Source organism: Rutidosis leptorrhynchoides, unplaced genomic scaffold (genome assembly GCF_046630445.1).
Source record: "Rutidosis leptorrhynchoides isolate AG116_Rl617_1_P2 unplaced genomic scaffold, CSIRO_AGI_Rlap_v1 contig390, whole genome shotgun sequence".
Classification (NCBI taxonomy): domain Eukaryota; kingdom Viridiplantae; phylum Streptophyta; class Magnoliopsida; order Asterales; family Asteraceae; genus Rutidosis; species Rutidosis leptorrhynchoides.
Window position 1 is genome coordinate 22,141 of NW_027266626.1, and position 12,510 is coordinate 34,650.

The 12,510-nt window shown below is 34.6% G+C and overlaps 2 protein-coding genes across 2 annotated transcripts; one reads left to right on the forward strand and one right to left on the reverse strand.

Annotated features, from left to right (window-relative positions):
* Positions 1 to 1,723: 1,723 nt before the first annotated feature.
* LOC139883393 (transcription factor E2FA-like) lies at positions 1,724 to 5,251 on the reverse strand. Its single transcript, XM_071867574.1, is given in 15 exon segments — positions 1,724 to 1,857; positions 2,000 to 2,066; positions 2,260 to 2,391; positions 2,393 to 2,498; positions 2,626 to 2,702; positions 2,789 to 2,854; positions 2,951 to 2,999; positions 3,109 to 3,159; positions 3,247 to 3,299; positions 3,542 to 3,596; positions 3,709 to 3,797; positions 3,968 to 4,053; positions 4,144 to 4,182; positions 4,325 to 4,523; positions 5,036 to 5,251. Coding segments are annotated over 15 exon segments (1,419 nt in total).
* Positions 5,252 to 9,592: 4,341 nt separating this feature from the next.
* Positions 9,593 to 11,660, forward strand: LOC139883394 (2-Cys peroxiredoxin BAS1, chloroplastic). The gene is made up of 7 exons (XM_071867575.1): positions 9,593 to 9,814; positions 10,188 to 10,262; positions 10,370 to 10,451; positions 10,544 to 10,623; positions 10,982 to 11,107; positions 11,322 to 11,435; positions 11,544 to 11,660. Exons 1-7 carry the CDS (start codon positions 9,593 to 9,595, stop codon positions 11,658 to 11,660), a joined length of 816 nt encoding a protein of 271 aa, XP_071723676.1.
* The last annotated feature ends 850 nt before the right edge of the window (positions 11,661 to 12,510 follow it).

Here is a 12,510-nt window from a genome sequence, read left to right on the forward strand (position 1 = left end):
CGCTGCTTTATTAGGGTATTTATAGAAATTTTTAAAAAACGGTTATGGATCTCATCCAAACGACTGCGAAATCGAAAAACAAAAAGTTTGAAATCGTTTGAATTGAACAGATGAAACGGCAAAGATCTTCAGATGACGATTGAAGAAGGATAAAATTTTAATCATATGGGAAAAAAATTGGGCTGGGTTTTGTATTAAGGCCCACACATAAAATTGTAAACCAAAGCCTACGTTTTTATTACAGAATTATAAGAAAAAAATTGTTTTTAATATATAATAAATTAAATTAAAAATGTCTAATCTGACACTTCAACCTATTTTTGAGGGAGGTTCCATATTTCTCAATTTTAAAAAGTCTAACCGATTGCTGTTGGATTATTATATGAACCCAGCCAACTGGCTGGTGCAATTCGAATAATGCAGTGAGTAGTAATGAAAACTAGAACAACGAAGAGGAGAGATGTTGGTAACCGCGAGGCTTCCATTGATACGAGACGGAGAACGAAAAAAAACAAAATAAATTAAATCTAAATTAAATGGAAGGTATAAGGATGACGTGTTATATCATGTACACTTAAAGAATTCATATATAGATAAAATATGTAGTGTTCTATTCGTTTGTTAGAGAGAATCATGGAAGAAAGAGGTGTGTAGTCGGAGGAAAACACAAACTTAATATAATAATATATTGTCTATATATTTTTGAAATCTTATTCCGTCTTAAAATATATTGATATTTTTTTCATAAAAATATTAATTTTATTATCGAATTAAAATATAACACGATTTTATTTATTTTCAACATTAAATAAGTTGTAGATTTTTATTTAAATCATAACTCCAAGTAGTATCTTAAACTAAATATAATATATATATATATATATATATTAAATTTTATGTGTAATACATTATTTATATATATTATTATGATGATTTATTCAATATATGTGCATAACCATTTCTTCCAATAGATGGGCCAAAAGACTAGCAGAAACTCAAAATCCTCTATGCTCTTAGGATTTGAAGTCCTAAATCCTTAATGGGTACCCACGAAAATCCTTCTCCCCTGCTTAGGATGCCAATTTTTCTTCGCGTTGTCCTGATTTGTGAGTATAAAGGCAACTCACCCTTATAGTCCTACTTATTTTACTTGCTGGTACTGAGTTTGATTTTACATGCCATCAATTCAACAAATAAATTGTAAAAGCATCCAGTCGGTAATAACAGCACTAGTTTAAATAATGCAAGTAACACATCGTCCCCCAGTTAACCTGGTTATGAATGTGTGAAAATTTTTACTGAAACAAACAATGTTTGAGCCAACATTAACATCACATAAAAAATTTCAACAGCCTATAGTTACAACTCAGAGTAATAAAAACAATGTTTGAGACCACAATTATTAACAATCGGGTGTCATTTTCAGAGTTCGCAATTCCAGACACCGACGTTTTGTAACTCACCTCCACTTGAAGGTTACGGTATGTTTAGCAAGTATTTTCAACATTCTGTCTCATGTCAGGTTTTCCAATATATGTTGCCGATCATCCACTAATTTAAAAATTTTCTTTTGCCATCACCATGCGCCAAAAAACTATGGCTTCCACAGAGTAGCAATGTCTCATAATAGCTTACCGATCAATTTATAATTCTTTTGGGGAATGTGTAGATTGATTGGGCAACTAGTCGGTGAGCATCCCCGAGAAATTAGGTAAAAAGCCGGTCAATGTTGAGGAAAGTTGACCGAAGAGGGCACATCCATAATTGTACTAGATGGAGGAGTTCCTGGCCTTGGCGTACCGACAACATCCATTCCAAAGTCCGTTTGAAGGATATCTCCAGCACTCCAATCAACATCTGTACGTACACGTTAAAACAGGGTAAATTGAGGGAAACGGTAAAAAGGATGGTGCAATATTATTAGTCCATGCAAAATAACACAGAAGGACTAAATAGTAAATACTATGTTTTGCCAAAGAGAAAAAGTCAGGAAAAGTACCATCTGTCTTCCACATATCTGTAATGCTAACATCGGCATCTGACAGAAGCCAGTAATCTGCATCGGTCTGGAAGGTAGAGATTAAGTAGACAGAATTAAACCAGAGGAATGAACAACCAAATAAAAGATTAACAACCATAGTCATAGACCGGTATTTTAAAAAACCTTCAAGCAAGCCATTAAGCAGTTCTCTAAAACTATTAGTATTGATTTTCATCACATAGAAAGACGTCAAATAATCGGATGATAACTATACTTACATCAACTTCTGATGGAACGATTTTCATCATGCCCCCGGCAAATTCTTGCGAAGCATTAAGATCGGAGGATGGCATTTGATAATCAGGTTGTTCTTGAGATTCACAGCCTGTTCTCATGTTCGAATCAGTGATTCATCCCTGATACTTGGTTTCCATTTGAACCAGAACTGGATGCTACTGCCATGCTCGTGGGAGGTTCAGCAGCACCAGTCATCTCTTCGAACTTCTCTTCAAATTGACTAAATAAAAACCATAAAGATTTCAGCAGAGGAAAAAGACACATTTCAGAAGAATCAAGTATTTAAATCAATAATTTACAGTATCTGTATGTTTGAGATTTAGGATGAATATTTTTCTCGGCATTACCTGACAAGGTAAACGTCAATCGGACCCATTGTACTTCTAAGAATTATCCTGTATCTCCGTTGTGGGTAGTCAACAGCCTGCCATATAACAGCAACATATACAATCATGTTTTGGAAAAAAAAAAATATACGCCTTTGTAAATGATATTAAACTTTAAATTTACTTCATCAGGATCGGGGACTTCCAAAGTTGTTCCATGAGGAGCTTTTATTGCAATAAGGGTTTCATTCTGCCAAAAACATTATACCAAAAGCTTAATAAAAACAATAGTATGAACATAGGTACGTATTGCTAGAGCACAAATGTCTAGCACATAGCAACTGACCTGAAAACAAGGCAGGCTTTTGATGTCTTCTTCAGTCACAAAAAGCCATCTGATATACATGAAGAGAATAAAGGCATCCGTGAGTGTGTATAAACACCTGATTAGCATAATTAACAGGATTTGTAGTTTGTACACATAGGATAAAGACTGTAGTTTACCTTTTATGATTTTCATTTTCAGTCATATCTCTCAATCGTTCTTGCATATCTCTGCAACAATAAAACCCTCAGCCACACTTGAAATAGATTTTAAATTAAAGCAATAGTCTGAACTGATGAGAGGATATGAAAGATAACCTTATGCAATCATCTACTTTACGCTCTTCCATAGAAAGGTTATCGAGTTCTGTCTGCAGGAAAATACAGAACATAATCCAGGGTAAATTAGATATTGCAAAAATATTACTCATTTAACAATCATAAGACAGATAATGTAGATAATCTACAGCTAACAAGAATGCATATCCTCAAATCGAGGTGGTTTTTTTAATAGAGAATGCTCTACACAAATGCTGATTATTTGAGAAAATCACTAGTTTGCACAAAAAGAAAAAGAAAAAGAAAAAAGAAACCCAATGCTACTTGCACATACCTGTAAAATTGAAGCGTCAACACTCATGTCACCTGATCCTGAATCATCAAGTCCCCTATTCAACATACAGCCATCAAAATGAGACCCATTTTGAGTACCCCAAATCACAGACCAGGAATAGAAAAGAAAAATGGCATAGACATGCTTCATAAGTTATCAGACATTACTTCCAATGGATTCTGTTCTTCAGCTTCTTCTCAATCAGACCAATGCCCTCTAAAACATTTGTTATGTCGTATATCCTTCTCTTTTGCACCTGTGAAACAAAAAGAATCATTCACTTACTAACTACAACTTAAAAGTCTTAATATCAATTAAAACTGCAAAGTTTTGGGAGAGAGGGAAGAAGGCGCATCACCACTAGTCAACTATATGAGTAGTTTTAAGGGTTATAACAAGACAATTCAGAAAGCATCATATGTTCACCTCTAAAACTTCAGCAGCCTTGTTTAGGTCAAGTACACCATCTTCAGCATGCTTAAGAAGATGGACAAACTTCTTCGTTAAAAGGCCTGAAAATTGTAGTGGTTAAAAAAGGAGGAACAGATTAGAAAGATCTAGAGAAATGGAATCATTGTAAATTCCAACCATTTTGTCATTACCTAAGGAACTGTCATACCGAGAAAGATTGGAAGGAGAACCTGCAAGATGAGAGTATTTAGCTAACGTCCCTTTTTTATGCTACTAATTTCATCTCCAAGGACCATGAACATGAAACTAAAACAGAAAGAAAAAATAAATAATGATAGAAAAAAAAAAAACATGAAGGTTACATTATCTCACCAGCATTTAAGTTTGATATCGGTGTTTGAGGCGCAGACTTATTTCCTTTTGTGGCCCTTGACCTACCATTTGTCCCTTTCCCTTTTGCTGATGTAGGTGTCTGGAAGGGGCTACTTGACATGTTGCTTATTCCAGGTTTGCTAATCCAATTGCTTGATTCAAATTCATTGTCGTCGGATGCAGTTTTCCTCTTGAGTATCTGAAGAAACAGATGAGAGAATTATGAATAAGGCATCTTCACTTTTCTTCACTGCTAAACTTCATAACAAGTTTTATGATGCAAAACCAAATTCCCGTGTATAAAAACGTAGATCGAAACCGAATTCTCTATAAAAAGTCGTGAATGCAAGCTAATGACTTCATCGATCAAGTATGCAACTGTTAATCAATTACAAGTACAGTACTGCAAATAATCAAGCAGAACTTCTCTTAACCGAGGTACCACAAATCAATCGTACATATGTTTTCAAGTCGAGTATAAAACCAAAGATCAACCGACATTTTGAAGCTGAGTATAAAACCAAAGATCAACCAACTTCATCAATTGATTTTTTAGAGCAAACTAAATGTTCACTAAAAATTCAACTACTGAATCGATGTTAATTAATCAAGACACCCAACACGAGGGAATTCCCAAATTCATCGTCTTGTCAAAAGAAAATTAATCATTTAAAACCACAAAATAAAATATAGGAGGCATAATAATCTCACGGGAGATCTAACAACGACGGCTTCAGCATCCTGGTTATTGAACGGAGCAGCACCACCTGAGAATCGATGATAGTCATCGGGTGGGACGAAAGGCGGCTTGGTAGAGGCAAAGGAGGCGAGGTGACGCATTGGTGGAACAGTAGGGGCGGCGCCGGCGGCGGGAGGGTGAAGTTGCGACGTCGCTGGTCGGGGCGATGGTCTTGTGACGCCGGACATTACCGGAGAGTGGATCGGCGATTGGGTATAGAGAGAGAGAGAGAGAGAAAGTGATAGAAAGAGAGAGAGAGAAATAGAAGGGTTTTGCTTTTGGGCGGAGGAGTGGGGGAGAAAACGAGGGAAGAGGGAGGGAGTTTTCGGATAGATTGTGGAGGGAACCTTTTTATTACTACCAAAATTAAATTTAACTATACCATTAAAAGAAAACAAAATTATATTGTCCTGTCAAAAAAGAGAGTAAACTAATAAAAAACAACCTTTTTATGAGATACTTTTTTTCTAATTTTTTACTATGTTAACATCATTTTCAATTCTTTATATTTAACCCATATTCATCCAAAAAAATTGAAACTTTCAATTTGTTTTAATTTAAAAAAAAAAATTGTTCTTTTTATGTACTAATTTTTTTTTTGGTAATTTAACAAAAGTTAATAATGGCAACAAATAGTATTTTATACAGATAAAAAATTTGTACTATTATTGATTATATTATATGTTTATATTTTTCTTCTAAGGAGACGTCTCATTTAATTTTAAGTTTGTACGTTCCTTAAGTTTAAATATGAGATGGAAAATTCATTTAATATGAATAATAAAAATAGTCATTATATTTCATTTATTTAGCTTCAAAAAATATTTTCTTTATTTAATACTAATAATTTAATCATCTTCAAAAAATAAATTAATCATGATATAGTATTAAATAAATGTGAATCTAAGTACAAGAAAAACTTTTTAGTAATAGCGATGTAACATAAAGAAAAGATTAAACTTAAGGTTCTGAATTTGTTATTTTAAAAACAAGACTGATTTTTTTATTATTATTGTTTTTGGATTTACCATATCTTGAATAGGTCTGTGGATATGTTAAAAATAACATTGATAAATAATTTAATTTTGGCTATTAATTTCAAACAAAATTATATGAAATTGATCAATTCTTAATAGTAAGTAGTAACAATTTCACCATGATCCAATTTTATCTCAAATATGACCATAACTCTCTCTAGATTTTCTATGAAATCCTAGACCAGAGGTAGCGATTCTTATATCTAGCTTCTTAACTTTTGTTAGGGTAAACAATAATTCTTTACATTTTCATTTTTCGTTTGTCGAATTCAACTATGAAGATCGATTGGTCAAGTATGGATCTCATGGAGGAGGAGCTTTGTGGGATTGTGGTGGATCGTGACTTTGTGGAAAGAACAGAAGATTTGGGGGCTAATGATGTGGTGGCCAAGATTTTTTCCCATGAGTCGTTTGGTTTGGAGAAGATTCAGAGGGTGATGACCGGAATCTGGCATACTACAAGGGATTCCTGATCAATGATTTGGAACATCTTCATGATCACGTTTGAAAGTACAAGAATAAACAAAATGCTTTGTTGGGTTGGACTTGAATGATTGAACGAAGCTTGATGTTAGTTAGGAATTATGATGGAATGGAACTAAGAAGATTCGAGAATACGGTTTTGGCTAAGCGTTGTTTGGATTGAATCTCATGACCTTCTACTAGGGTTGATGACGATGTCGGTAACTGTCTTGTAATGGATTGTGATGGTAGAAGTGGCGGTTTAGATGTTCTTTGGAATGATGAGGGGATTAAGGTTCGGGTCATTTCAATGTTGGTCGACATATTGACACGATCATCGATGATGGGTGGCAGTGTATTGGGTTTTACGAGATTCCTATTACTGTGAGACAGGATGAGTTTTGGCGGATGCTCAAACAATTGAAGGATCGTTTGAGGTTTTCGTGGGCGATAAGAGGAGACTTCAATGAATTCTTTAATTGGATGAGAAAGATGGTGGAAGTTTGAGTAATCGGAAGCAGATATAGTCTAAAACAAAACCTCTATCCTTAAAACCCTAAATTGAACCTTCCCTTTGCCCCTCCGCCGCCACGGTCGGCGGTGGGACGGTGACCATGTTTTCTCTTCTATTTTCACTCAGCCCCATCACTTTTCGACCCAATTTTGATCTCTCTTCTTCCCACTTTTCTACTTAGCTGTCATTTGGTCATCTTATAGTCCTTCTCTCGTTCAGAACTTTAAAAACCAGTGGCTCCTCTATTCGTTTGTTTGGACTTTACCATCGAATCACCAACGCCTAGTGGAGCCTATCGGGTTGGGAGTCGGGGGGTTTTGTTCGTTGGTTGTCCTTTGCGATGGAGGTTCCGACATCACCCTTGTGTTTGGGCGTGGTTTGACCATTTTAGGCTGCAGGATTTTGTGTTTGAAGGCTTGATTTGGCTGGAATTCAGAGTTGTAGGTGGTCGCTCTTGGATTTTTAGTTTTAGGTTTGTTATGTTTCCATCAAAATCCTTTCTTAAGCTTGGTACTATCTCAACATTTTCTGCTCTCACACCAATAATATTCGTATGCACATCTAATATGTGAGGTATGGATTGATATTGGTGCTATGTTTGCTTGGATCTTGGGTTTTTTTAATGTCTTAGGTAACTATATTAACTATATGTGGACGATTTTTAACAATCTTGGGAGCAATTTGTTTGGGATTGGTAGATTTCACATTGGTTTAGAATTTTGAGTCAGATCTCTTGTGATTCTTATTGTTTTGAGTATCTGCTGATCTCTCGATTCCAGGGTTGGGTTCGCTTTCAACTTTTCGAAGTTACTTTCGTCCATCCTTTACCTATCGGTTTTCGAGTATATATAGTCCCATTTGGAATCTTCTTCCATTATGGATATTGTTCCGCCAATCAAAGGTACCTGCTATCGGAAGTGATGCGATCCTAGTGCGATTTTACCAGTATTTGACTTGCAGATGTTCTCAAGCCTCGATATTGCCATGGTCAATGATCAATCATCATCGCGGCTCTCGATTAGCTTCTACTTGTTGTATTGGATCGATTGTAGTAATACTTCGGTATTTAACATTGTCTACACAATATACTTGTAACTTATTGTATTCTTCAAATTATTATCAATGAAATTACAAGCTTCCATAAAAAAAAAAAATCAAAAACAGATCAAAGACTTTTAGGATGCTGTTGATTTTTGCGAGCTTTGGGAAGTAGGTTTTTTATTGCCAGATAGTAACGAATTATGCAGAAGTATAGATCGGGTAGAAAATGTAAAAATTGATAGTTTTGGTAGGAAATGAAAATGGAAAAGATTGTATAGTTCAGATAGGAACTACGTAAAAATCCCACAGATAGCTCGTTTCACCTGAGTGCAATTATTTCATTAGTTCGTTATTCCAATAACTCTATACTACCTCGGGTGGATTGTTTATTCTAGTTAATTGGACAAACCTTCACTCTAATATTTTTTTTGTTTCACCTCAAGTATCATATAAATAAAATAATTAATGATGTAAAATATTATATGTCTACGCTTTATTTATTATTTCAAAACTATAAATTTTTATGTAAATAGATTAATTATTGAAATTAATATTAGAAAGATAAGAACGAAAAAATAGTTCAAATATACATGATTTTTATAAAATGGAATTTGAAATGGATTAAAATAAATTTCATCATGAGACACTTAAAATAATCGAAAAGAATAAAATGATTTTTGGTAATTATTATTATTATTATTATCAACTAATTAGAATTTATTAACAAAAAACGTATACAACTTAGAACTACAAAACTTTATGTGCAACATATGCTGCACTAACTCAACGCCATCTATCTCAACGCCATCTATCTATCAAGTTAACAAAATTCAACCTGTTTCTATACAAAATTGACATTAACACTCCCTTTTTACGAAATATATTATCCTGAGATGGCAACAAGCCTCTTCACGAAAAATTACTTGGTTCCTCTCATGCCAAACAAAATAGACAAGAGCCAAAAAAGTCCATCTTCTAATACAAACTAACACAGCCTTTCTTCCAAACCGATCTATCTCTCGATGCCAACGAAAAGGCTTCCAGCCAACAACAACTATTGGCATGATTTCTTGCCACACCAACGAAGAGAATGGACAATCAAAGAATAAATGAGCAATAGTTTCAACTCTCAAGTTAACACACCCCATTTAAATAATATGTCCCTCACTCAAAGTCTATTCTTTACTACTAGACAAAAAAACAAAATTATGTTTTGACACATTCCCATATTTCCAAACCAATGACAACCAAGTCACAACTCTACTTTCACTATGAATAACATTATATTCCATGAAATAGAATATCTACCTGAAGTTTATTATTATTATTGTGTCAAAATGCTGTACCCAGTATTGAAAATAAGATTGGCCCAATAAACTCCAAATATCAAAAACAGAACTTTATCTTATCACTCGATGACCACTCTCAATTACAGATACATACATACAGTGTAGAGTAGTGTGCTAGCAACAACAATGGCGTTTTGCACAACAACAACGTCAGCCACTCTCCTCTCTTCTTCTTCTTCTTCAAACCCCAGAGCTTTCTCCACCAATCCTTCCTCCTCCATTCTCCCAATTACCTCCTCCTCCTCCTTCCTTGGCAAATCCCTCAAGTCTCGCGGCCTCCCCGCCTCCAAGACCCTCTCTTTCTCACGTGGGTCCCACCCCAATAAGAGCTTCGTCGTCAAGGCCTCTGCTTCTGTGAGTGCTTATCTAATTTGAATTTGAATTTCGATATTGTCTTTTTAGTTTATAAATTGACATGGTACACTTATAATTGAAATGCAATCTCGTTTTAAGAATATTGATTGGTCCTGTATCTTGCTTATACTACTTGTGAGTTGTGAATGTGATGTGGCTGATTGGTGAATTAAAGTGGAATATCAGTAATCAGTAGCTATGAATAAATCTCTTGTCTTGTGTGTTTACGTACTTGGGATAAGTAAATCAGGTGTCATTTCCTGAGATGGTATCTGTTTTGAGCATCGTGGATTGCTAGTGATGAATGTATCTTATAACAAATGATTGTTATTCTAAGTCCCTCAACTTTGTCTTGAAAATTTTGCAGGATGACCTTCCACTGGTTGGAAACAAGGCACCGGATTTTGAGGCTGAAGCTGTTTTTGACCAGGAATTCATCAATGTATGCATCTTTGTCATCGTGAAGGCTTTTGTTTATTTGTTCTTAATTCATAACTGTTGAAGCTATCTATTTGCTTCCTGATTTTTTATTTGGTGTATTTTTTATAGGTGAAACTGTCTGACTATATTGGGAAGAAATACGTGATTCTCTTTTTTTACCCATTGGACTTTACATTCGTCTGTCCCACAGGTTCGTACAAAATTATTGTGATGAATTGTTTCTGAACAGAGTTTAATGATGGCATTTACTAAAGTATTCAAATTTGACTTGTTCATGTGCAGAAATCACTGCTTTCAGTGACCGGTATGCTGAATTTGAGAAGATTAACACAGAAGTATTGGGTGTTTCTATTGACAGTGTGGTGAGCAGTTATTCAGCATAGTATTATTTTTGGCATTGACGTGATCTGAACGCATTATTGCAAATTATTGTGAATGAACCATAGTTTTCAATGTATTTCATTGATCATGCATTTGTATGTGCGATGAGAGAATAATATCTATGATATTCACCTATATTCAAGTTCATTACTTGCAGCCACTGAGTTTGCTGTTCTGTCTCAGCATAGTCTCTTGTGCATGTTTAAGATTTCTTTTTCTGAAGAGTTTTTTGCCTATCAGTCTCTTTTCTGTTGTCTTTTGTTTCATACTTAGGATTACTATAAACCCGAAACATCTGATTTTTTTTTTTTTTTTTGTAATATGATCTTGTTGCTGTAGTTCTCCCATCTTGCTTGGGTCCAGACGGACAGAAAATCTGGTGGACTTGGTGATTTGAACTATCCGCTGGTTTCTGATATAACCAAATCGGTTTCCAAATCTTTTGGAGTACTCATCCCTGATCAGGTAAACTTTTTGATGGTCAACTGTCTTGTGGATGGATGTGTTTGATTTATTGCCGCATTGAACTTAATTTTGTGGCTTTTACAGTGTCCCTAAATTTAGTCAGTGGTTTTTCTGTCATATCACTATATTCTTTTTGAAACAGTTGTCTTGATTATCCACTTGAAACAAATTTCCACTTTCTGAGAATTAATGTTTGATTTGAAAATTATGTTAGGGAGTTGCATTGCGAGGACTCTTTATTATTGACAAGGAAGGAGTTATCCAGCACTCCACCATTAACAACCTTGCCATTGGTAGGAGTGTCGACGAGACATTGAGAACACTTCAGGTACTTATATAATTGGACTCCCTCCGTTTCAAATTAACGGTATCAATGAAGAATCCACAAATCAACATTTAACCAATTTTCTAAAATGTCTACTTCACGTTTCTGCAGGCATTGCAATACGTCCAGGAAAACCCTGATGAAGTTTGCCCAGCTGGATGGAAGCCTGGTGAGAAGTCGATGAAACCTGACCCAAAACTCAGCAAGGAGTACTTCTCAGCTATTTAACCGCCATGAAATTAAGTATCTTGTTATGATATAAGGGATAGATAATTCAAACAATTTTTTGTTGTGCCATTTTTCAGTCATTTGAGTCCCGGGAATAAATGCGGGTTCTCATCTTGTGTTCCTTTTGGATGCAATTAATCTTGAAATTAAATTATTTCAGATTTTAACATCTTTCCCTTCTTTTATCACAAGTTTTTATCTTTATTTTGTAGCCTTGTTGCTACAGTTTTCACCTTCCTAGGTATAACATAATCAGATTGTTCCACTGAAGGTGAGATGAGTTTTAAGAGAGAGATCTTCTCATTAGGTTTCAGAGGAAAATAGATTAAGATTGCCAATATTACTCCACCTTTTGTTTTTGGGTTTTGTTTTCACCGTCCTATTTCACCTTTTTTTACCCAAGCGACGAGTGTGTACACACTGAAGAAATAGACAAGTATAGCGGAAAACACATTGTGTCTCTACACTCCTAAATCTTAGGAATAACAGGAGATGTGAATTTAGAATTGAAAATTTAAGTAATTTCCAACCATTTTCAAATTCTACGCTCTGTAAATACTTTTTTAAATTTTTTATTTTATCTCAAAAAAAAGATGACTCTTATACATTATTTAGATCAAAACATATTGTATTTTTTCTTCCACATTATTTGGATAAAAAAAAGATGTGAATTATCTAGAGAAGTATCACGAAATATATATATATATATATTTTAATATAACAATAGGGATCGAGCTTCAATTAATACGATCACGGTCCTAGATGCAAGGAAGGTTGTAATCAACCCTCTCATTACTTTTAAGATTGACAATGCAATGGGTCAATTATCATTGGGCGTTGTAAAGACTAA

Coding starts and splice junctions, on each gene's coding strand:
- LOC139883394 (XM_071867575.1), top strand. CDS start 9,593: ATGGCGTTTTGCACAACAACAACGTCAGCCACTCTCCTCTCTTCTTCT. Junction 9,815..10,187: donor GCTTCGTCGTCAAGGCCTCT/GCTTCTGTGAGT, acceptor AAAATTTTGCAG/GATGACCTTCCACTGGTTGG. Junction 10,263..10,369: donor TTGACCAGGAATTCATCAAT/GTATGCATCTTT, acceptor TATTTTTTATAG/GTGAAACTGTCTGACTATAT.